The sequence below is a fragment of the Rhinopithecus roxellana genome, chromosome 13, assembly GCF_007565055.1.
Source record: "Rhinopithecus roxellana isolate Shanxi Qingling chromosome 13, ASM756505v1, whole genome shotgun sequence".
Lineage (NCBI taxonomy): Eukaryota > Metazoa > Chordata > Mammalia > Primates > Cercopithecidae > Rhinopithecus > Rhinopithecus roxellana.
The window spans coordinates 50,158,281-50,182,037 of NC_044561.1; the positions used below are offsets into that span (position 1 = coordinate 50,158,281).

Sequence of the window (23,757 nt, forward strand, 5' to 3'; positions counted from 1 at the left end):
CCCCTCAATCCAGCTACCCGCGCGGCGGTTCCTCGCCCGACCCCACGGGGCCCGTGACGCCCGCTCCTCTGTCCCCCAGGGCTAGGGTGCTGGGGCCGCTGCCGCGCAGAGACTGTCCCCGGGCGTTGCCGCGGGCCCGGACGCAGGAGGGGGCCGAGGCTGGCTGGCCTGGAAGCCTTTCACTGGCGGGCCAGGACTTCGCGGAGCTGTCGGGACGCGCTGCGGGCCCGGGCGGTCGCCAGGGGGCAGCAGCCGCCCTCGCTGGACGCCGCGCGCAGCCCCGGGTGCGCCCGGAACGCCCCCGACGGCGCGGGGCTCTGCGGCCCCCTTCGTGGCCTTCAGGTCGCCCGGGAAAAACTGGAGTTCGAGGAGAAAAGATAGGAAGCCGCCACCAGAGCCCACTTGAGCTGGAGCGGCCAGGGCGCGTCTCCGAGATTCCAATCTGGAGTCGCAGCCGGCCGGGCTGGGGACGCTCGGACCGGGACTCCCCGCTGTGCAGCCCGGTCGGGGGTCTCTTCCCGAAGTCCCTGTGCTTGGGGCCCGCCTCTGCCCGTTCTTGGGTGTCTGTGCTCCAGGAGCCCGGGCTTCCGGGACTAAGGCGGGCGGCCCGCGGCCTCCACCCCCTCCGGCCTCCGCTCCCCCTGCTCACTGCCAGCACCCGAGTGCAGTTTTGTTTCAATGGACCTGGGGTCTCGGAAAGAAAACTTAGTATGTTTTTCTTTTAAAATGATTTTTTAAGTCTAATTACAGTTGTAAAATCCCCCAGACGTCCACTTTCTAACTCTGTCCCTGAGCAGAGTGCATCGCGCCCGCCCGCCCGCCCGCAGGGGCCGCAGCGCCTTTGCCTGCGGGTTCGGACGCGGCCCGCTCCAGAGTCAAGTTGTGGGCAAGGGAAATCTTTTCGCCTGCTCTCCAATGCCTTTCTCCGAGATCCTACCCAGCGCTCCTGGGGCCACCCCCAAGTGCATCCCCAGGGACCCTCGAGATGCGGGAGGGAACATGAGGGTGTAGCGGCTCCAAAAGTAGGCTTTGACTCCAGGGGAAATAATAGACTTGGGTGATTTACCCCTCGGAGAGGTCCAGGGAGGCTCCTCTGGGTCTCGGGCCACTTGCCTAAAACCGTGAACCCTGCGAGGGGGCTGCGAGTCGGACTGGGGCTGCAGTCTCCCAGGAGGGAGTCAAGTTCCCTTATCGAGGAAGGAAAGTTGGTCCCAGCCTTGCATGCACCGAGTTTAGCCCTCAGAGGCAGCGTTGTGGGAGCTGCTCAGCTAGGAGTTTCAACCGATAAATCCCGAGTTTGAAGCCCGACAAAATGCTGATAGCAATCAAAGCTTTTGCTGCTTGACTCGATGGGATCGCGGGGTATTTGGGTTTCCCGGGAGCGGCGCAGGCTGTAACTGCGCAGCGCGGTGCGCTCTTGAAAACAAGAAACAGACCAACCTCGGCCCCTCCTTACTGAGGATCTAAGATGAATGGAAAGAGGCACTGGCTGGGGGGACAGGGAACCCCTTAGTCTGCCGGGCATTTTACGGAGCCTGCACTCTCAAGGACAGCCATAGCGTGTACGAAGTGAGGAAATTCCTTTCCACCCAGAGCGCTCATTTTAGCGACAATATAGAATTCCCCTTCCTTTGCCTGTCTAAGGGAGAAAGGAAAGGAAACATTACCAGGTTCATTGCCAGTGTTTCCCTGGAGTAATGCTAGAATTTACCTTTGTCATAATGCAAAATTTTTAAAAAATACAACGAAGCGATACGTTGGGCGGATGCTACGTGACAGATTTTTCCAAATTTTGTTGCGGGGAGAGGGAGGGAGGAGAATTAAAAAACGTTCACAACAGGAATGAAATGTAAGTTTCCGCAGTGGATTTTAAAAGTAGTACTTGGTTAGTTGGAAGAGAAATAATTTAATTGGAAAACAGTAACAGTTCATTGACGTTTTTCTTCTACAACTTTAGGTAAATAACTATAGGTGGTCTCAGAAGATAACTAAATATTTTACACTTTTGCTCTTACAAAAGCCTCCCCAAAATATGCATAAAGATGGGATTAGAATCTCAACAATTCTCTTAAAATTATCCTTTGCGAGCAATATATTTCCAAAATTACATTTGTAAAAATATCATACGTCTAAAAGAATTATTTCTATTTTAAATGACCATTTACATTTAAAAAAACAGAATGTATCTTGCTATGGTTTGGAACCAAATAGCTGCAGATTGTATTGATGTCACAGGGATGGAAAACAATTTGGATAAGGAGTAACATGTATGTACAAATCACCTGCCATACACACTATCAGTTTTGAACATTGAAATTTAAACATTTTTTTCTTCTGAAGTGGCTTTGAGATTACTTCACTTTTCAAATCTAATTACTACGGGAGGGGGGAGAGCCCTTCGTTCTTCCATTACATGCTTCCTCCATCTGAATGTTTCTGTGGGATGCTATGGTTCATGTGTGATTATTTCACTTTCACTTCATAAATCCATTGTGTACCTCACAAGTAGCAAGCTGAGGACATTGTAAAATTAATCTTTTTAAAATTTAGGAATGCTTAGTAAACATTTTACTGTCATGAACATTTTGCATTACCACTGCTATAACACAGGTAATAAACTGGGCTGTAAGAGAAGCCACGCTCTATTTTGTTTTTAGAGACTGGTATAGAGACATTTAATAGCAGCAGAATGCACCTATGGTAAACGCTGTAGAACAGAGGGTATCATTTAAGCTTTCATTGAAATATTTTATATGGTATAACATTTACAATATGGAGAACTGCTTTTAAGTATATTGGAATCAGCAAAAACAGCCTTAATTATTTGGTTAAATTATATCACAAGTTATACATAGAGATACATAGATATAAAATCATATACACATATATGAAGGTGCTTATTTTATTTAGAAATATAACTTGGAATGTAACATACCGTGAACGTCTCTAGGAGGATTCATTCCAAGTATGCATTCTGAAATAACAAAGTAGGAAAATAAAAATAATGCAAATTTTAAAATTAACTCTCCCCTGACTTTTTTTTTTTTTTTTTTTGGCTAGCTCATTTCTTCTCACACTTTTTAGCACTGGAGATTTTTATAGCTTTGACACAAACATGACTTAAAATAGTAAATCACCAAATAAGAAATAAACTGTTCCTTATGCACGTGGTTTTAGGTACCTTCAACCAATGTTCTCCTTCGCTAGCTAATACTGCATATCTGTTGTAGAATCACCTCTTTTAAGCTCTGTGTGTGATTAAAATGTGATTTGTTTAATGAAGATTTAAAATATATTTGGAAGGTGTAGGAACATTAGAATTCAAGGTAAAATTAAAACCAAACCCTAACTTAATGCAAAAACATGTACGATCATTTACTTCCAATGATAGGACATTTTAGAAACATTTTCCCCTGCTTACTCTCCTTCCCTTCTCTCTGCTAGGCAGGCAAATTATTTACATCGAAACCTCTCACAAGTTCTAATAGATTATATCAATTACTATTAGAAATAATTGTTATATGATAATTCCCAAATATGGATCACTTTATACATTTACAACTATAGGGAAACCCATTAAGCTAAGTCACATGAAGCTCTTTTTCCTTCCTTTGAATATCTACATATAATGTTGTGAATCTGAAATTATCAGCCTTGTGTATTGATAACAGCACTGAGTCACGAAGAGGAAATACTGTTCTTCAAAGACAGGATTTGAGCATTTCAAATGCTGCAGACCTAAAGCTTTTAACTCCATGCCACAATATTTAGTATGCTGTGTGTGTGTGTGTGTGTGTGTGTTTAACTTTTAAAATAAGAAAGGAGAGAATTACTTCAGATTTCTAGATGCTGTTTAAATAGGCAGGAAAACAAGATTTGCAGCTTCTTTGGTCTTATATTTTTGCCAAAGTTAAGGAACAACTAAAATAAGAGGTTCTGAAGGACTGGTCTATGATGAAATATGAAAGGAATTAAATATGTATAGTCTCAAAGGAGCATCCAAAAAAAAAAAAAAAAAACCGAGATTGTGGTTTACAAGTAGATAAAATGACTCCATGAAGAGTTTTGCTTTTAAAGAGCAAGGCAGAGAAATAATCATTTGCACTGATTGTGAATAAGGTAAGAAATAGCAAATGTATCCTGAAGTTATGTCAGCTCAGTTTTAATAGGTGTTGGGGGCAGTGGGGTGGGGGTGTGGAATCCACAACGGTAAGACTGACCAGACAGCACACCCAGCGGAACCACGCCATCCTGGGAATTCTCTCTTGAGACCCAGAAAAGCTTTTCCGTGTCTGAGTCTAAGAAATTGGAGTAGGAAAGCAAGAAAACACAAGTTCATCTACACGCCTAATAATTCAGCGATTCAGAGGAAAAAGCCAGGATTTTTTAAACCCCAAAACAAGGGCAAAAATGAGGGGATTTTGAAAACTATGGTAACTTAAAAACTTTGTTGTGTATCAGCAGCCTTGAGAACACAGCAAATGTGGTTAAATTGAGGAGGGGGAAGGGGTAGAGGGGTGAGAAACTGCTGCCCAGGTGAAGTAGCACCTGTGGAGGTTTGAAGTGATTTACCCATGAAGCTGTTAAAGATGCCAGAACCCAAACTGCAAGAGAGGAGAGGTTGTGTGTGTTTATGACAGCGAACAATGAATCTGGTAGCTCATCCTCCAGCCTGCTCGCTCGCGTGCTCTCTTTCTCTCTTCCCTACATCCCCCATTGAGTGTAATTATATGCCAGGCAATGGGTGAAGTGCTTTTATATACTTTGCCTGATTTAATCCTTATAAGAACATCATTGCTATCCCCATTTTACAGATAAGAAGCCTCACCCTTGGAGAGTTCAGGGCGCTTGCGGAAATTCACATTACTCTTGACCTACACACACACACACACACACACACACACACACACACACACACACACACATACATTCATATCTACATATAGGACCACATGCATAGTAAGCTATGTTCCTTTTTGATCATGATTATTTATTTTTGTGAGTATCCTTGGTAGAGTTCTAAAAAATTAACTCTGATCTCATCTTTCACTTTTATCCTCCGCTGTCTCAGGGTCTGGATCAGAAAGTATCTTGGAAATTCTTCACCATGCAAACCTCCTATCTTTAGGAGTCAGATTTTAAAGTCATTTCTGTCATCCACAGAGTTTGAGGAGAAAGCCAAGGTCCATTTGGCTGAGAAGCTTTTACATTGATGATAATATAAAATGGTGTTTTAGTCTTTCCCCCACTCCACTAGTTCAAAAGGGCATCTTTAGGACTTTTCTAGATACGAGGTATTTGATTCACTTGCCTTCAGCATTCCTTGAACACTACCTCTGTCCCAGGCAAGGCGCTAGGCTCCCTGGTGACAAAGGCCAAACAGATGAGAGAAAAGAAGTGTCATGGCTGCTGGTGGACACATGTCCAGGGTCCCAGGAACTGGTGGGAGGGAATGTAAGAGGAAGAGGGGCCAGCAGCCCCTGGTGGGCTCAGGAAAGGCTTCCTTCCTAGCAGAGGTGATTTTTGACTTGACTTTTGGAGGCTGGGTAGATTTGTAGGTGGTTCAAAGAGCTACAGGAGGGGTTCAGGGAGGTGACAGTGGGGTGGGGAGATGGTGCTCTGGGCTGAATAAGCATCATGAGCAAGGGCGTGAGTTTATGAAACACATCAGTGTGTCATTTCCAGTGTGGTTGGGCATAGGTTTGAGACCAGGTTGGTGCGGTGGGGAGGGAGCGTGGCAGTTCATAAATACAGGGACATAGGTAGGTCATTGGAAGCACATGCAACCTGAGGAAATGTGAACTTCAACATGAAGGAAATTGATCTATCAAAGCCAAACTGGGAAATAACAAAATTAATCTATATTTTAGAAAAATAAGTCTGTCAACAACAGCTCGGTGAGTTGGAGGGGGTAGAGATGAGGAGTGGGGAGCTACTGCAGTTGTCAGACAAGGGGTCATGAGGATCTGGATTAAGGTAGAAGCAATGGAGAGGAAAGAGGGGTTGAGGTGAGGGAGGGTGAGGAGTCTCCCCAACATCTGTCCATTAATAGTAGTAGAGAAGATCAGAAACAGTGGGTTTGGAGAGAGACATCGTGATGTCTCTCTGAGCTTTGGATGCCCAGAACAGAATAGGAGGTGCTGGTGGGGAAAACAGAAATTCTGGGGAGAGGTTTCATTTAGAAATAATGAGCTGAACATCCTCAGAATATCTATGGTAGTTTCAGATTGTATCTATGGCACAAACTATCTATGGTAGGTTCAGAGACTGTTTCCAGTGAGAAGAGACCATTCACGGGTTCTGGGATTATCAACATTCCAGGGGTGAGCAAAAGAGGGAGCAATCAAGGAGATGGAGCCAGGAAAAGAAAGAGGAGAGAATAAGGAATAAGAATAAAGGAAAATGCAGCCAGGCGCAGTGGCTCATGCCTGTAATCCCAGCACTTTGGGAGGCCAAGGCAAGTGGATCACCTAAGGTCAGGAGTTCGAGACCAGCCTCACCAACATGGTGAAACCCCATCACTACTAAAAATACAAAAATTAGCCAGACATGGTGGTGGACATCTGTAATCCCAGCTATTCGAGAGGCTGAGGCAGGAGAATCACTAGAACCCGGGAGGTGGAGGTTGCAGTGAGCCAAGATTGCACCGTTGCACTCCAGCCTAGGAGACAGGGTGAGACTCCATCTCAAAATAAATAAATAAATAAAATAAAAAAATTAAGAAAAAGAAAAAAAAAGAATAAAGGAAAATGCTAGATTTGGAGGAAAGCCATGTCCCAAAGCCCACAAAGGGGCCATGAAAACAAGGACTGAAAATATTCCACTGGATTTGTCTACAGAGAGTGCCATGTAACCTTTGCCAGAAGAGATTCAGTTGAGTGGCAGCAACAGAAATAGAGCAGAGAGTAGAAAGCAAATGGGATGTAGGGAAGGAGAATGAAACATGTTGGAGGAGGGAGAGAAACTGGTGGGGTAGCAGGAGGAGGGAAAGACCAGTGTTGAGAGGTGTATGTGTATGTGTGCATGTGTGTAAGACGGAGGCAACCTGAGAAAATTAGTGTTTGGCATGTGTATTTTACTGAAGATAAAATTCATCAGCTTCCACTTCAACCCAGGTCTTCCTCTTGTTTTCCCCACTGCACCATCATTCTCCCAGTTTCCAGACTTGGATCCATGAATTGATCTTTGCCCTCATTCAGTCTGTTGCCAAGGGCTCGTTTTTTGTTTCTTTGGTTGATAACAATTCAGCCCCCACCTTTCAATTCCTATTGACATCATTCTGGTTCAAGTTCTCATTACCTCTCTGCTGATTTATTACAAAGATCTCCGAGAAAGGGGGTTCCTGCTAATTGTACACAGTACTTCCAGATAAGTCTCCCACACCATAGTTCTGCCAACCATGTTCTCCTGGGCATCTGGAATTCAATGCAAGGTCTTTAGTACAGTCCTGCAGGATTAAGAGCCACCCTTCCTGTCCTCATCTTGGAGGGGGGCAGATTCTTCTGCCTCAGGTGTAATTGCCTCTCAAAGACCAACCACATGTTTCATCATCACCTCTACATCTCCTGTGTGACTTGAATTATAATGTGTTTTGGGTTATAGCTATTTAAATATATTGGGGGGGGTGGGGCGGGTGACAGGAGGTAGTGGAACCACCCCTTCCCTGGCTTCAGGTTTCTATGTGGAACAACATTCCTTAGTGTAAAACTCTTGACCTCTTTTTACACCCTCATTCCTCTTCCACCATAAAAGATTGAATTATCTGGTTAGTAGTGCTGGAAGCAGAAACCAGTTGTAGAAGGCAGAAGCATAAAATGAACCCCTCAAACTTTCCACCCTAATCCCTGGGGCTGGGAATATGATGAGGGATCATGCTCTGGTTATGTTACATGGAAAAAAGATTTTTTTTGGTATATGTAATTAAGGTTACTAATCAGTTGGCTTTGACTCACGCAACAGAGAGATTTTCCTGGTAGCCCTAATCTAATCACAGGAGACCATTACAAACACAGTGTTTTCTCAGGCTGGGACAGAAGTGAAGTCAGCGTTGTAGCTGGAAGACAGAGCAGGCACTTGCAAGAACTAGAGAGCAGTCTCTAGATGCTGAGGGTGACCCCTGGTTGACAGCCAGCAAGGAAATGAGGGCCACCATGCTACAGCCCCATGGAATTGCATTCTGCCAACCACCTGCATGAGCTTGGAGGTGAATTTCTCCTTAAAGCTTTCAAGTAAGGCCTCAGGTTAGCCAACCCCTGGAGTTTTGGCCTTGTGAAGCTCTGAGCAGAGAATCTAGTACAGCACCACCAGATTTGTGACCTGCAGAACTGTGGGCTAAATTTGTTTAAGTTGCTAAGCTTGGCAATTTCCTCGTTTGATAGCAATTAAAAAAAAAAAAAAAAACAAGTACCCTGGGTATGTTCTTTCCCTTTCCTTACTCTTTTGGGGAGACACTGCTTAGGTATTGGTGAGTGAGTCTCCCTACTTCTGGAACTCAGGGGCAGGAAGTCACATACCTAAGCCATGCTCTCCAAAAGTTCTATCAGTGACAAAGCTGGTATTTTTTATCTCCATCTACTTGACTCCTTTGTCATCTCACTGTTGATTGTGGATCACTGGAGAGCAGGGGTGTTTTTTATGGAGCCTCCTAACAGCGCACTAGATAATTGCCTTAGTCTCTCTAGATTCACTCTCATTCCCACACAAACGCACCAGTGGATTGTGAATACCTTGCCAGTGAGGCTGTGTTTTACTCACCTTTAAATTCCCTAGGCAGTACTGCAGAAAGTAAATGTGTACCTGAGCCCCTGCGAGTCTGGTTAACTACAGATTCTGCCTCAGCAGGTCTGGGAAGAAGCCTGAGATTCTCAGTTTCCCATAAGCTCCCAGTGATGCCACTGCCGCATCTGGTTCAAGGTTTGCACTCAGAGTTGGAGGATCCAGTATCTCAGATAGAACATTTTTTTGTTTGCTTTTTTTTTTTTTTTTTTTTTTTGGAGACAGAGTCTCGCTGTCACCCAGGCTGGAGTGCAGTGGCATGATCCCAGCTGAGTAGCTGGGACTACTGGCATATGCCACCATGCCCAGATAATTTTTGTATTTTTTGTAAAGATGGGATTTCACCATGTTGTCCAAGCTGGTCTCAAACTCCTGACCTGAAGTGATCTGCACACCTCGGCCTCATAAAGTGTTGAGATTACAGGTGTAAGCCACCACGCCCAGTGGAGATTGGACTTTTTAAGTTGTTGTTATGGCCTGAATCCCTCCAAAATTTGTATCCCTCCAAAATTCACATTGAAACCCTAATCCTCTATGTGCTGCTATGATTAGGGTCTGTGGGAGGTGATTAGATTAAGATGAGGTTGTAAGGCTGGGGTCCTCATGATGGGATTAATGCCCTTATAAGAAAACACCAGATTGATCTCTCTCTCTCTGTCTCTCTCTCTCCCTACCTCCACTGAACCCAATCATGCTGGCACCCTGATCTCAGACTTCCCAACCTCCAGAGCTATGAGGCAATAAATGCCTGCTGTTTAAGGCACCCAGTCTGTGGTATTTTGTTATAGCAGCCTGAGATGACCAAGACAAGTATGGTAATAGAAGTCACCAGTACATCTTCTATCAGGCCTCACAAGGAGCCGCTTTACATATATTAATTATCCCATTTAATTATCGAGCAGTGAGTGGTCCATCATTACTCCCTTCAGTTTACAAATGAGGACACTTAAGATTTAGTAATCGGCCCATTCTAAGCCCATGCAGTTTGCCTGCAGAGTGCCCAGTTGTAGCCAGCAGCTTGCAAGATAGTCAAAACATTATATTACCAGTCAGATTTCCTTATTAGATCCTGACAAGTTGCCTTTAAACCATGAGGACAGGCTGAGTTCAGAGGCTCAAGCTTCTAACTCCAGTGCTTTGGAAGGCCAAGGCTGGATGATTGCTTGAGCGCAGAAGTTTGAGACCAGCCTGGGCAACACAGCAAGACCCCATCTCTACCAAAAACAAACAAAAACTATGCGGACATTCTTTCTTATTCTAGAGCAGCATATCCAATGAGAGTCAGCCGGGCAAGGTGCCTCATGCCTGTAATCCCAGCACTTTGGGAGGCTGAGGTGGGCAGATCACGAGGTCAGAAAATCAAGACCATCCAGCTAACACGATGTAACCCCATCTCTACTAAAAATACAAAAAAATTAGCTGGGCGTGGTGGCAGGCGCCTGTAATCCCAGCTACTCGGGAGGCTGAGGCAGGAGAATGGTATGAACCGGGGAGGTGGAGGTTGCAGTGAGCCGAGACCACGCCATTGCACTCCAACCTGGGCAACAGAGCGAGACTCTATCTCAAAAAAAAAAAAAAAAAAAAAAAAAAAAGAAATATAATGAGAGTCATATACATAATTTAAGATTTTCTAGTAGCCACATTAAAAAAGTAAAGAAATGGGCAAAATAAATCATAATATGTTTTATTTAACCCAATCTATTGAAAACATTGTTATTTGAACATGTAATCAATATGAAAATTATTAATGAGCTATTTACATTTTCCTTTTTTTTCTGTACTATGTCTTCAAAAGTCTGTGTGTATTTTACATTTATAGCGCATCTCAAATTGACCACATTGTAAGTGGTCAATACTCACATGGGGCTAGTGGCTACCATATTGGACAGTACAGTTCTACCGGAACCACTCAAAACGCAATTCACTCTGGATAGCAATTTTGCTACTAGTCTGCTAGTGCTTGAGCAAGCCCTGTTTTTAAACTGCTGTTAGTGAGGACCATTAAATAGTGCATCTTTCTTGACTCATGTTTTCCCTCTGAGCTGTCCCGAAGCGAAGTTCAGAATTTTTATTACAGCATCACTTGATTGACTCAAAGGTGGAAGAACACACATATACAGCAGCAATAACTGAGTTGCAAAGGCCTACTAACCACTGTCAACACCACTAATGCATTTTTACAGCCATGGATAGCCACAAGTTAATCTCACACATTGTTCATTTCCTCTTAACATTCATCAGCCATGCATGCCTCAGCCTATAAAACAGTGCTTTGGTTTCCTTGAGCTCTGAAACAATATTACAAAAGCATCTCCTGTCCCTTTCTTTTCCAGCAAAACTAGTTCCCTATGAAACACACCTGATGCATTTTTTTTTTTTTTTTTTTTTTTTTTTTTTTTTTTTTTTTTGAGACGGAGTTTCGCTCTGTCGCCCAGGCTGGAGTGCAGTGGCCGGATCTCAGCTCACTGCAAGCTCCGCCTCCCGGGTTTACGCCATTCTCCTGCCTCAGCCTCCCGAGTAGCTGGGACTACAGGCGCCCGCCACCTCGCCCGGCTAGTTTTTCTGTATTTTTTTAGTAGAGACGGGGTTTCACCATGTTAGCCAGGATGGTCTCGATCTCCTGACCTCGTGATCCGCCCGTCTCGGCCTCCCAAAGTGCTGGGATTACAGGCTTGAGCCACCGCGCCCGGCCGCATTTTTAAATATAAGCATTATGGATCAGAAATTGGAGGTTCTATTTTTAATAGGCCATGATTTTACATTTTTCTTTTTTAAACGATACTCATTCTCAAATAGGAATTCCTATAAACAGGTTTATTTTGAAATATAGCGTATACATTTTTCAAAAAACCACTCAATGTTTCAGTCTGCTAGCAATCTACCAGTTAACACACAGTAATAGATCACCTCAGTGAGGCAGCTACTGGTCTAAGCTATGGAATCCATCCTTATCAGAAGAAGTCACCAAGGAGTGGGAATGTGGGAGAGGTTCATAACAGAAACCACTGCCCCTACTTTCCTGCATTGGTTCTCAAGGGCTGCTGGGAACCCTCGAAGGTCCAAGCGTCTCTTTTGGGCAAAGATAACAGTTTCTGGCTGGGCACGGTGGCTCACACCTGTAATCCCAGCACTTTGGGACGCAGAGGCGGGCAGATCATGAGGTCAGGAGTTCGAGACCAGCCTGGCCAACATGGTGAAACCCCGTCTCTACTGAAAATACAAAAAGTAGCTGGGCGTGGTGGCGCATGCCTGTAGTCCCAGCTACTCAGAAGGCTAAGGCAGGAGAATTGCTTGAACTTGGAAGGCGGAGGTTGCAGTGAACTGAGATGGCGCCACTGCACTCCAACCTGGGCGACAGAGCCAGATCTGTCTCAAAAATAAATAAATAAATAAATAATAATAAAATAAACAAGATTTACCAGTTTCTATCTGTTAGTCCTATGGGTTGAATACACAGGTTAAGGGGCCGATGTGTGAACCCTGGAAAGGGTGTGGGCCCTTCTCCACATTCTCTTTGGTTCCATCAGCTACAGACAGAGGTATGTTTTAAGAGATACCCTGAGAAGTCATTCTCCACATGAAACCAGTCTTCTCTTTGAGTGATATCCTTCAGCTGAGCATTGTGGGGAAATATCCAAGTGGAGCATCTGAAAATTGTGCTTCAGGGAGGGGAGTTTAGGGACTTGTCCACAGCCTTCAGTTCCCTAATTGGTGAATGTCACACCAATAAGATTTTCTGGTGGATGATAGATGCAGAGTCTATAAAGTTGCTAATACTTCTAGAGTCTGCTTTCTTTCGTAATCTGCTTTATTTGAAGCATTTTAGTTAGTTAATATATTTAAAGCTATTTCCACCACAATGAATTAGAAACATGACATGATTTTTCTAAGTTGAGTAAAAAAGAAATGAATGAACGTATGAATTAAAAGCAGGGGTCCTGTTCCTCATGTCCCACATGCCATCCCACAGCAAATGCTCCTTCCCAAATGGAATCATTTATTTGGATTTCTTGTGTTTATAATTTACTTTTTCACTAGGAGAATTATGAAATAGGAAAGCATTTTTTCCTTATGCAACTTTTGTGTTAAAAAATAACTGAGTCATTTTAACTGGTTCTTGAAGGGAGGAGGGTAGGGGATTAACTGCAGACCAGCTTGATAAGACGACCCTTAGTGAGCTGGTAGAGCAGTAGGTAGGTCTATGTTAGAACTTAAATGTGGACAATGGTGGGTACAGGACAGGCAAAGGAAATTCCCCCAAGCTGGCTGAAACAGCAAATTTCTACATGGACAACTAATTCTTGGATACTTGGAGTGAAGACATTAATATATATTATAAAGACATAAATACTTATATATTCTACATAAAGATATATATGAGTGACTTTTTTACACACACACACACACACACACATTATCTTCAAATTATAGCTAGGTAATCATTCACTCAGATTCCAAATTCCAAATTTGACTTTTAGAGTTATTGATGATTGGATTCATTCATGCAATTAACATGAACCCCAATATATTTGAGTGCAGGAGTACTCACTATCTCATAAGGTAGAGGAACCTATAGGAAGTTTGTCACTAGCCATGCGAGCAAGGTAGTTATTTACCTTGTCCCAGCCTCAGCCTCTTCATCCACAAAACAAGAGGCTTGGACAAGGTGGGCTTTCCAGCTCCAGGAACATTTATGCAAATGCCAGTTGGAATTGTGGGAAATCGGCCTGGGTCTGGTGCTTACCCACATCAGCATATGGCTAGAGTGAACTTGGGTTTCAAGTGGGAAGGGGCCAGAAAGGAAAAAGAGGACCCAGAATCAACCAGAGATAGGACATTTTAAGGACTTTCCCATTTCACATAGGGTTTCTCTAATTTCACGTAAGTATTGCCTATTTTAAAAAGCAGATTCAAGGAGATATGATTTAAAACAAGTATACACATAAAAATAACTCTTGAGATTCTGCATCTTCCAGAAAATCAGAGACACATCGCTATCGTATTCTATAATTTACATGGTGATTGAGAATAGACACAGTTACTCAGTATTATCCAAAATAATTTATTATTACAATCATTAAAAATATGAAAATTCAGCTCTTTCATTAATTCTGTCTACTCCATCCCCACCAAATTAGTGAATTTCACTATGTATGATATTACAAAATAATAGTTTAAAAAATAATACGGATGTACAACATAGTTGAATTCCTATGCAATAAACAGATAAGGTTCATTATTATTATTATTACAACTGTTACTACCTCAAGTTTGTGACTTTTTAACTAAAATAAAAATTTTCCTATTTATGATCCTATATAGATTATAGAGAAATTTTCCATAAACATAGCAGAATTACTTAGAAACGGAATATAGAAGCTTTAGTTAAATTTTGGTTGCCAAATCGCCTATTTGTTTTGGGACATAGAAAGTCTACTCAAGAATCCAGAGTAAGACCTTGATCTTCCTCTTGATCTTAGTCTACTTACAAGGTCTTGATCTGTGAAGGAATTGCTGAGATATCTACATTTGTCAATTAAATAATAAATTGCCAAATATTAGCCTTAGAGTATTCTATAGGACTTGGATAAGATGGCAAATACTTTCATATTAATCCTGCTATCTTCGAATTTGGAAAACAGACTTTTACATGAAATAGTTGGCTAAGACTATCACTATCCTGCTTTCTTGTGGGGTCATGAAATTGCCATAGTCTACAAAAACTTTAAAATTTCATATAGTCTGAAATATAAAATAGCTGGAAAAAGCAACAGTAGAAGTAATAATCCTATTCTCTAATTACATAATTACATTTTCTAAATTTCATGAAACTGCTAAGATCTGTATTGTAATGGTTACGTATTTTCAGGTTACATTATTAATATTATACAACTGATATTCAATAAATGACACCATTTTTATGGATAATACACTGATATGGAATAGTAAACATTTTTGTGGAGACTTCTCATAAAACATCACTTATCTCAAACAATAGTTAAGTGAGATTTAAACTATTTTTATATGATTGTTTTGGACTTGCTTAGAAAAATACTACCATTTAAATCTATTTTCTAAAATGTAAGGCAAATTTTGCTAGAATTTTTGAATTAAAAACTGGCACTATTTCTGTAGAGTTCTCTTTTTGAAAGGTATAGAGAAAGAGTGGAAAGATTTTTTAATAAAATTAAACTAAAACATCTGAAAATAGATATGACTTGATAGCTAATTTTTAATTTATATTTATATGTGCAATGTAAGCTATATTCAGAGATCATCCAAAAAGTATTAGAAACATACAAACAACACTGAAAAATATTATCACATATTTTTACAGAGTAGGTTGTTTTGAAAACAGCCAGAGCAAAGAAACAGATGAATCACCAAAATATTACCACAAATGAGCCAAGACATAAATTATAGGTCATTTCTAGTTGACCACCGGCCAATTAGTGCACTAATCTTAAGTGACTATATAGCACACTCCCATTTTTTTCTTTTCTAGTTATCTTAATAATTCAAATGTGCCAGGCGCGGTGGCTCAAGCCTATAATCCCAGCACTCTGGGAGGCCAAGGTGGGCAGATCACGAGGTGAGGAGATCGAGACCATCCTGTAAATGGTGAAACCCCGTCTCTACTAAAAATACAAAAAATTAGCCAAGCGTGGTGGCAGGTGCCTGTAGCCCCAGCTACTCGGGAGGCTGAGGCGGGAGAACGGCGTGAACCTGAGAAGCGGAGGTTGCGGTGAGCCGAGATCGCGCCCCTGCACTCCAACCTGGGCGACAGAGCAAGACTCCATCTCAAAAAAAAAAAAAAAAAAAAAAAAAATTCAAATGCATGTGAAGATACCCATTTTGAGGAGAATTTAAAATGTATTATTGGTTGATACAGCACTTTTAGGTAAGTTCTCAAGGGGGCCTACAGCAAATATTTATATAAATGTGGGCTTTAAGATGTTTTCGAAAGCATTCTGTTTTAGGAAGTTCTGTAATTGACAACTTCTCGATTTAGGAAGTATGTCAGGTTTTAGAGAAAAATATTCTAGATGAAGTCTTTTTCCTTAATGCAGAAGCAGTAAAGTTTCTAAAATAGAAATCATTCTGTTTAGCCTTCTCTTTAACCAAAGACACCAAATAATGAAGTGGACTTCTGAGGAGGAAAGAAGAAAAGTTTACCAAATATGCCAGTGGGGGCTCCACTTTTAGTCTGCAAACCTCCACACCTGGGAGCTGAGCTGTCAAATGGAGTCGGGTCCTGATTGAGCTGAATGATGGACACCCAGTGCCCAGACATGGTGCACAGTGAACTCACTCTAGGAGACCTGCACGCCCCCTTCTCCCGATCCACCCACTGCTCTGGAGGTCATTATTTAACACCGGCAAATTGAACGATGACATGAAATGAAGTGCAAGATGCTGATATTTCTTCCCCCTCACTAATCACGCTCACAAGAGAATTCATTTCTTTTCTTTTTGCCTCAGGCATATCCAGGCTAGCAATTTTCATTTTGCTACCGAAATGATTTCCCCACCCCCCACCTTTCCCAATTAGAGTGGAAATGGATTAAGACTTCAGGTTAACCCCTCTGTTACTGGGAATGAGAAGGAAATAAAGTTATATGTAAGTTTTATTTTCACCGTTGTGTATGATATTGTTTTCTGATCATGGTAAACATAGATTTAATTAATCACACTCTCCCCAAAAGACATTCCTTTAGTGAAGACATGATACTGCATTAAAGTAAAGCAGCAAGAGAAAAACTTCTTTAGCCAGTATGTTATTCTGTTAACTTGTCATCTTTAAAGTGTTCTAGAATTCTTATGAGTCAAACTAGGAAATCTGGATAAAAAGTAGGAAGTTATATAGAAGCATAAAAGCACATTGGTTCTTCAATTATAGAGAATGGATACAACAAAAGTTAATACTTCCTTGGCTTTTACTAAACTTGAAATATCTGGTTCTAAAAAATTTAAGTGTGAATAAATATCTAGAAAATGCTGGATCATCTGAAACTTATCAAGTAGCTTTTCCCCCTACAGAACCTAAACATAAAAACTTCTCTAGAAAAAAAATCCTTTCTTCACTGATCTTTAAAATTTTTAAATGTTGAAGCCCTGAGTTGTATACCTCACATAACTCCTCTGTAGCAACCTATAAAACAAGAATCCTCTCTCCTGGCGGTCTGTTTATTTTGCTGTGAACAAAAGAGAAGGAGATTCGGTATTTCTGAAAATAACCTGAATTTCCCTTTGAGACAAAGTTTTAGATTTTCTAAAGTAAATATGATACTTTTCTATTTTTTAAACTAATATGTAAGTGTATATACTATTGGCTTTGTTGGTCAAGAAAACAGTTTATCATACCAGGAAGAGACTGGATAGCAGAACAGCAGCCTATGAATGCATTAGATTTCGGTTATGCTTGGTTTTGACAGGTTTGGGTTTTTTTTTTTTTTTTTTTTTTTTTTTTTTTTTTTTTGAGACGGAGTCTCACTCTGTTGCCCAGGCTGGTGGAGTGCAGTGGTGCGATCTTGGCTCACTGCAAGCTCTGCCTCCTGGGTTCACGCCATTCTCCTGCCTCAGCCTCCCGAGTACAGGCGCCCGCCACCACGCCCAGCTAATTTTTTGTATTTTCAGTAGAGACGGTTTCACTGTGTTAGCCAGATGGTCTCGATCTCCTGACCTCGTGATCCACCCACCTCGGCCTCCCAAAGGATTGGGATTACAGGCGTGAGCCACTGCGCCCAGCCTATTTGGGGGTTTAAGAAAACATGAAACTGGGTTGGTTTGTCACTAGACATCCATGAAGTGTTGCTAGCCCATGAGGACAGAGAAAGCTGTGGAATTGATTCCTCAAAATCAAAAGCCTTATTTATGCTGATAGGGCTATAAGAACTGAGCAAATTTTAGTGGACAAATAGTAGAGGTCCTTAACATTTACTGAGCTATTCTGAGCTTCAGACATTGTGGCAAGGGCTTTCCGTGCATTATCTCATTTAATCCTTTTGCTAATGCTATTAAGTGAGGAACCATTATCCCCGAAGGCTTAAAGAGGTTAGACAACTTGCCCAAGGCCACATAGAGATGGAGCAGTGAAAGTGAGAATTTGACCCAGTCAGTGCACAGAGTAGACAATCTTTGAATTACATGCAATTAAATAAAAAAAAAAAGGCTGTTCTTCATAGTTCTCATTGAATAAGTTTCATAGACAATGACTTCCCTAAAGGACTCCTTTTGCTTCTGAAGGGCAGCCCAGTTAAAGGGGATTTGCAAACAGACCCACTCGGGAGTGTAGTACAAGGAAAGGAACTGCTTTAGAAACACAGAACCCAGATAGATGGATAAATATTTCAATGCCTTTCCAGAATAGTACTTAAGGAGCAGAGCCCATCTCAGTTTGGGTTTGAGCCCATGCCCTTATGGTTTAAATATAAAATGCATTAAAGCTCTTTATTTAGAGAGTCACATGCCCTCTTGTGGGAGCAGCCCTAATTCTCCCTCTGACTTTAGCGAATGTACAATGCAAATAGGTGTTTTGATATTGTCATTAGTGTTCATTATTTATGAGGACTTGATCATGTATTCAAAGCCAGCCAGGAGGGTCATGTGCCCCCTTCAGTGAAAACCTTGACTCTAAGGACAGCACTTTCCTGGTATACAGCCTTCAGGAGCTCTTGAGAGCAAGAAAACCTAAACAGGAGAATCCCACTTAGCATTTGCCCACAGGTAAGGAGCACAGAGAAGTAGACCTAGACTTCTAATTTAGCAAAAAGAAGTATGTTGCCATGTGAAGAGTTTCTAAACGATGACTTCTAAACCATAGGTTGTGACCCATAGATTGGTCGTTAATAATAATAATAACAAAACAAAGGCAAGAAGAAGAAATAGAACAGAATAACTGGAAAATAGAGTGCTTCATCGGTAGTAAGGGTGAATACTGCTTCCTGAAGCTCTTTTTTTGATTGACGTATCTCCCCTGAGCCCTGGCATACAACTTACTTCTTACTGTTTCTTGCTGTTCAAAACGTTTGCAAGCCTCTAGCCTAAAATGTCTTATTTTCTCAGTACTCAATTTGTTACTTGACTTGGTGTTTGGCTCCCTGTGACTCTCTGAAGTTCTCTTGACCTTTCTGTGCCTCTGCTTCCTCCTTTGCCAAGTCTAAAATCATGCCATTTAAAAGTTATCAAGAAAACCAAATTAAATCATAGCTGCTGAAGTGCCTTGTCAAGCTAAACACAGTCATCAAAGGTGAAGGATTATTATGAAATAAAACAGAGTGAAGCTGGTTTGAAGGCCATCCTTCTGTGAAACAGCATTGGGTCATTTTGTTTAGAGGTGAAAAGATTCTTAGCAAACATTTTGTAAAATCCATTTAGTTTACAGAGGGAAAAGGAGGCTCTGAAAAGTGAGTGACTTTTCTAAACTCCCGAAACAGTGGCTGATCTGGGACCCCCTGACCTGTGAATTAGTGGTCCACCCCCATGCCCTGCCACTCCTCCAACAGCCGTTTCGCTGCTTCTTTAAAAAAGGGAGGGTCTTGTGAAATTTTATTTACAGAAAATTTACAACTCATGCAAAGCAAAATGGATTTCTTCCCTTTCAAAGTGGTTTCCTGATTGCAATCACATAAATTAAACTCCAGCCCTAAGAAAGTCATTCGGATAGAATAATGATACATCTTCAAGAAGAGATACAGATACATAAATTAAACTCCAGCCCTAAGAATAATGATACATCTTCAAGAAGAGATACAGATGATTCTTTGAAATTCTCAAGAAATGATGTGATAAGATGCAAAAGGTTAAATATTATTAATCTTCTTCCTGAAGTGTCAATCAGGAAGGTATTTTTAAATTGTATTGGAAAGGAAGAAGAGACAATGTTTCTTCCTATTAATGATCTGAACTGAAAGTAAGGGAAGAACTAAAAAATGTGCAAAATGTCCTGGGGGAAAAAAAGTGGTGTAAAACATAGTCTTGGATGATACAGCAAGGTCGTTGCTCAATGTTATGTTGTAACACTATTTTAACTGTCACCAAGGGCTGGGATAGCAAATATTGCATCAACTCTGCAAGGTGTTTCCTGGGTTTTGTGGACAGGGGGGTCGGGGGAGGTGCAATCTCCATTCTTGTGAAGGCCAGATAAAGACTTCTGCTCCAAGCCACTATCTTTTTGTGCTGAAGCTGTAGATAACACAGTTTCACACCCTGCTGCCCAAGTCCTGCTTTCCCAATTTGTAGGTCTTTATTGCTAAAGTCTTTTGTGTTTGTTTTATCAGACACATTTTATCATCCTTCTCCAAACACCCTTTGTCAAAGTCAGCCTTTGAACTTCTTTTGCATATACATAGAATGGGACCAATGATTCAGGATATGTAACAGGCTTATCTTATAATTCTAAAGAAAGAGGAACAGAGCCATTGACCTTTCTTCTATAATATATTTTCTTGGGGCTGGTTGTGTGTGTGTGTGTGTGTTAGGGGTAAGATGTACAATCTCTTTACCTTTAGAAAATAATGCATAGATTGTCCTATACCAATATTTTATGCCTTTTAGTTTTGCACAAATTAAGCCTGAATCTTAAGGTTCAACTTGTCTTGGATTGTGCTAAAGGCCGCATTGCAGGTAGGGCTAATTTCGGGGTCTAATCCGTGTGGCTCCCCGTGCTCCTGACAGTACACCAGGACAACTTTGTGGTCCCTTCTGTGTGCAGTCCCCATGCTCCTGACAGTACACCCGACCCTAAGACTCTTGCTTTGCTTGCCTTTAATATGGAACTCAGTATCAAACCTTGCTTGAGGAATTAATGCTTGCTCATATCACTTACATCTTTTAAACGTGGAAAACAGAATCCATTTGGAGCACATCAGATAGGTTTATTACTTTGTCCCTCCCTTGCCATTTTTTGCATGTCTCACATCAGACCCAACTCTGCAACTGTGAAAATATAGGATGGGATAGATGAAGAAGGTGGTACTCCTTCCTTCTGTGGGCACAGAGGCAATTTCTCAATGTAGCTCACATGTGGCTACAAACACAGAGTATCACTTTCTTATAGAGACCAGGTCACTGTTCCTTAAAGCAAAAAAAAAAAAAAAAAAAAAAAAAAAAAAAAAAAAAAAAGATGGGTGTTCTGTTTGATAAGCTGCACTTCTCCAGAGTGACCTCTTCAGCTGAGTCTGGAAGACTTGTCTTAGGCAGGTCCCCCGAGTCTTTGGCTCCAGCGGGCCATCCTCCATGGGAGATAAGCTTGTTTCATTGTTGCAAAGTATAGCCAAGCTGATACATTTTAGCAAGATTAAAACTTAATCTTTAGGGTTCTGGGTCCTCTCACCAAATTTTCTCTGCTCACACCATGATCTCTGTTGTCTCCTCCTCCTCCAGTTCCTCTTTCTTTCCTTTCTTCTTCTTTTCCTCCTCCCTCCTCGCTTCCTTCCGCCTCCTCCTCCTTCTTCTTCAACTATTACCTACCAAGCTGTGCCTGGGCTGTCCCCAGTGTTTTGCAGCGTGAGGAACTTCCACAGGCCAGCTTGGCCACTGAAACAAGCCAGTGATGAATGTAGCTTTAAACAAATCAAGATTTGCATAAATTGGCTCTGAAGTCAGCTTCTACAAACCAGCTGGAACACCCGCCATATTCCTAGTTCAGTGCTGTCTTCCCAGTGGGTTCTCAGACTTCGCAGCTCACCCTTAGCCTTCTGTTGCAGGGAAATCACATCCATGTGGCTCCCAGTCTCTGGCAAGCCAGCGAAGGGCTCACACTTCTTCTGCTTTCTCCACCTTCTCCCCACTGGCTGGAGCACTCAGGACTCTCCCAGGTCCTATTTTTCTCCTTTTGGTAATTTCCTGATAGAATCCTCAGTAATGAAGATAATTTTCAGAACCTTTTTTTTTTTTCTGGTACAGAATTCATTTTGACTTCTGGGAACTAAGAACAAATGAACTGTCTTTCTGAAGTCAAGAACTGTATAATGAAAGCCAAATGCAGAGGCAAAAGCCACTGTCTGTTGCCCTTTGTCCTCTCTGTCACCAGCCCTGGACGTGAGGGTGAGAGAGGAAGTCTTGCTCTTTCCCAGTAAAACCCTGCAGTTGTTCTGTGCCAGATGAAGCCCTCTTCAGATGCTGGACAGGGTCCAGGTGCTGCCCTGTGAGTGGATGCCAGCCTCGGTCCTCACTCAGGCCAGGACCATGTCCAAGGTGGGCTCACTCCTCAATCACATGCTGCCGGTCAGGACTCCGAATGTGAATGCTGGTGTTTTGGGTTTTCTGTTGTTACGTTATTGTTGTTCTTTTTTTTTTTTTTTGAAATAAGGTCTCGCTCTGTTGCCCAGGCTGGAGTGCAGTGGCTCACTGAAGGCTCCAGCTCCTGGGTTCAAGGGGCTCCTCCCACCTCAGCCTCCCAAGTAGCTAGGACTACAGGCACACACCACCATGCCCCACTAATTTTTAAACAGTTTTAGAGATGAGGTCTCCTTATTTGCCCCAGCTGGCCGTGAACACCTGGCTTCAACGTGATCCTCCTGCCTCAGCCTTCCAGTTAGCTCATGCTGATGTTTTATTTAAATATTGCATAATATTTCAGTAAAAGGCCTGCAAAGAAGGCACAGAAAGCATTTTTTTTTTGTTGGAGTTTACTGGGGGCAGGCCGAGCTATCCCATTAGGTGGGAAGGGGTCCCTTCCTGTTTCACATCACACAAGCTGCTCCTAGTGGTGGCACAGGACCCAGGAGAAGAAGAGTAGGTGCTTAACAAATATTTGCTGAATAAAGGTTGATGAAAATCAATGTCGACAATGCATTTATGGGGATCAAGTAAGGAATAAAGGTGATATTAACAACAGCTGCCACCTGCGTCTATTATCTGACATCTCATAGATAGCAACCCTAGGAGGGAGATCTTATATACATGAGGACAGAGGAATGGGAGATCCACAGAGGTGCCTGACAGTTGCATTTGAACCCATACTCAGATAGAGGAACCCTCTGCAGTCTGCAGGATTGGAGTTTGTGGCTAGGAGAAAAGAGGGACAGCCTCTCCAGCCAGCCCTCCTGGGCAGCTAATGTCTCCTCCCCACACTGCAGTGAACCCCTAGCCATCCTTCCACCTCTGCCTTTGCCCCACGCCAGTAAAGCAGCCAGCGAGTGATACACATTAGATTGTGCCTCTCCTTCACCCAAACTCTTTGACGGCTTTCCAGGGCACTCAGAATTCCAGGCCCTGGAGGAAACCAGCCCAGCCCATCACCTAGACCTGGGAGCACCTGTCTTCCTCGGCTTGCTCTGTCATAGCCTCTGTCTGTCCCACAGACGCGCCAAGCTTTTTCTGCCTCAGGACCTTTTCATGGGCTTTCCTTCTACCTGGACCACTTTCCTCTCTCTGACCTCCCCCAGTTTTTCCCATGGCTGCTCAACTGTCATCTACTAAAGTAATGGGTAAAGTAGCCCTGCTCCCTACCCCTGAACCATCACAAGTATCATGTCATATGCATGGGTTTCTTTTCACCATTGCATTTGTCTTATTTGATTTCTGTATTTATGTATTTGCTGTCCATCCTCCAAGTGACAGAGGGAGTGGATGGAGTGAAGGAGAAGTTTTGTCCTTGATACTGTCCAGCATCAAGAAAAGTGCTTGGAACTACGTAGATAGTCAACAGATACTTCTTAAGAATGAATGAATCAATCGATGACAATGAACTGTAGCTGCCACCTCCTCCAGCCTAGGTACCCTGAGGCATCCTAGATGTCAGAGCAAGGAGATGACGACTGCCAGGCATTGAGTGGTGAAAAAAGATTTTCCTTTGCTACTTACTCTTCTATCACTGGGTGGCAGTAAGGCTAGAAGCCTGGGAAATCTCCATCACCCCTCCTCTCTGTTTTGCTATACTCTTGGGTGCCCTGAGGGCTTCACAGGTTGGTGTGGTCAACAACCTAAGCAACCACTTCTGAGTTTCGGGCATAGTGGCAACCACAACTGGCCAGTAGG

The 23,757-nt window shown here is 42.4% G+C and overlaps 1 protein-coding gene across 4 annotated transcripts in view; it reads right to left on the reverse strand.

Annotated features, from left to right (window-relative positions):
* RUNX1 (RUNX family transcription factor 1) overlaps window positions 1–23,757 on the reverse strand; it is a 264,620-nt gene that overhangs the window by 103,538 nt on the left and 137,325 nt on the right. For 3 of the 4 annotated variants that reach the window (XM_030915786.1, XM_010358872.2, XM_030915784.1), the window contains exon 3: window positions 2,936–2,974. The exons of the other annotated variant lie outside the window; for it this stretch is intronic. In XM_030915786.1, coding sequence (XP_030771646.1) covers window positions 2,936–2,974 — 39 coding nt within the window. The remainder of the gene's footprint in view (window positions 1–2,935; window positions 2,975–23,757) is intronic. 4 annotated transcript variants of the gene reach the window in all.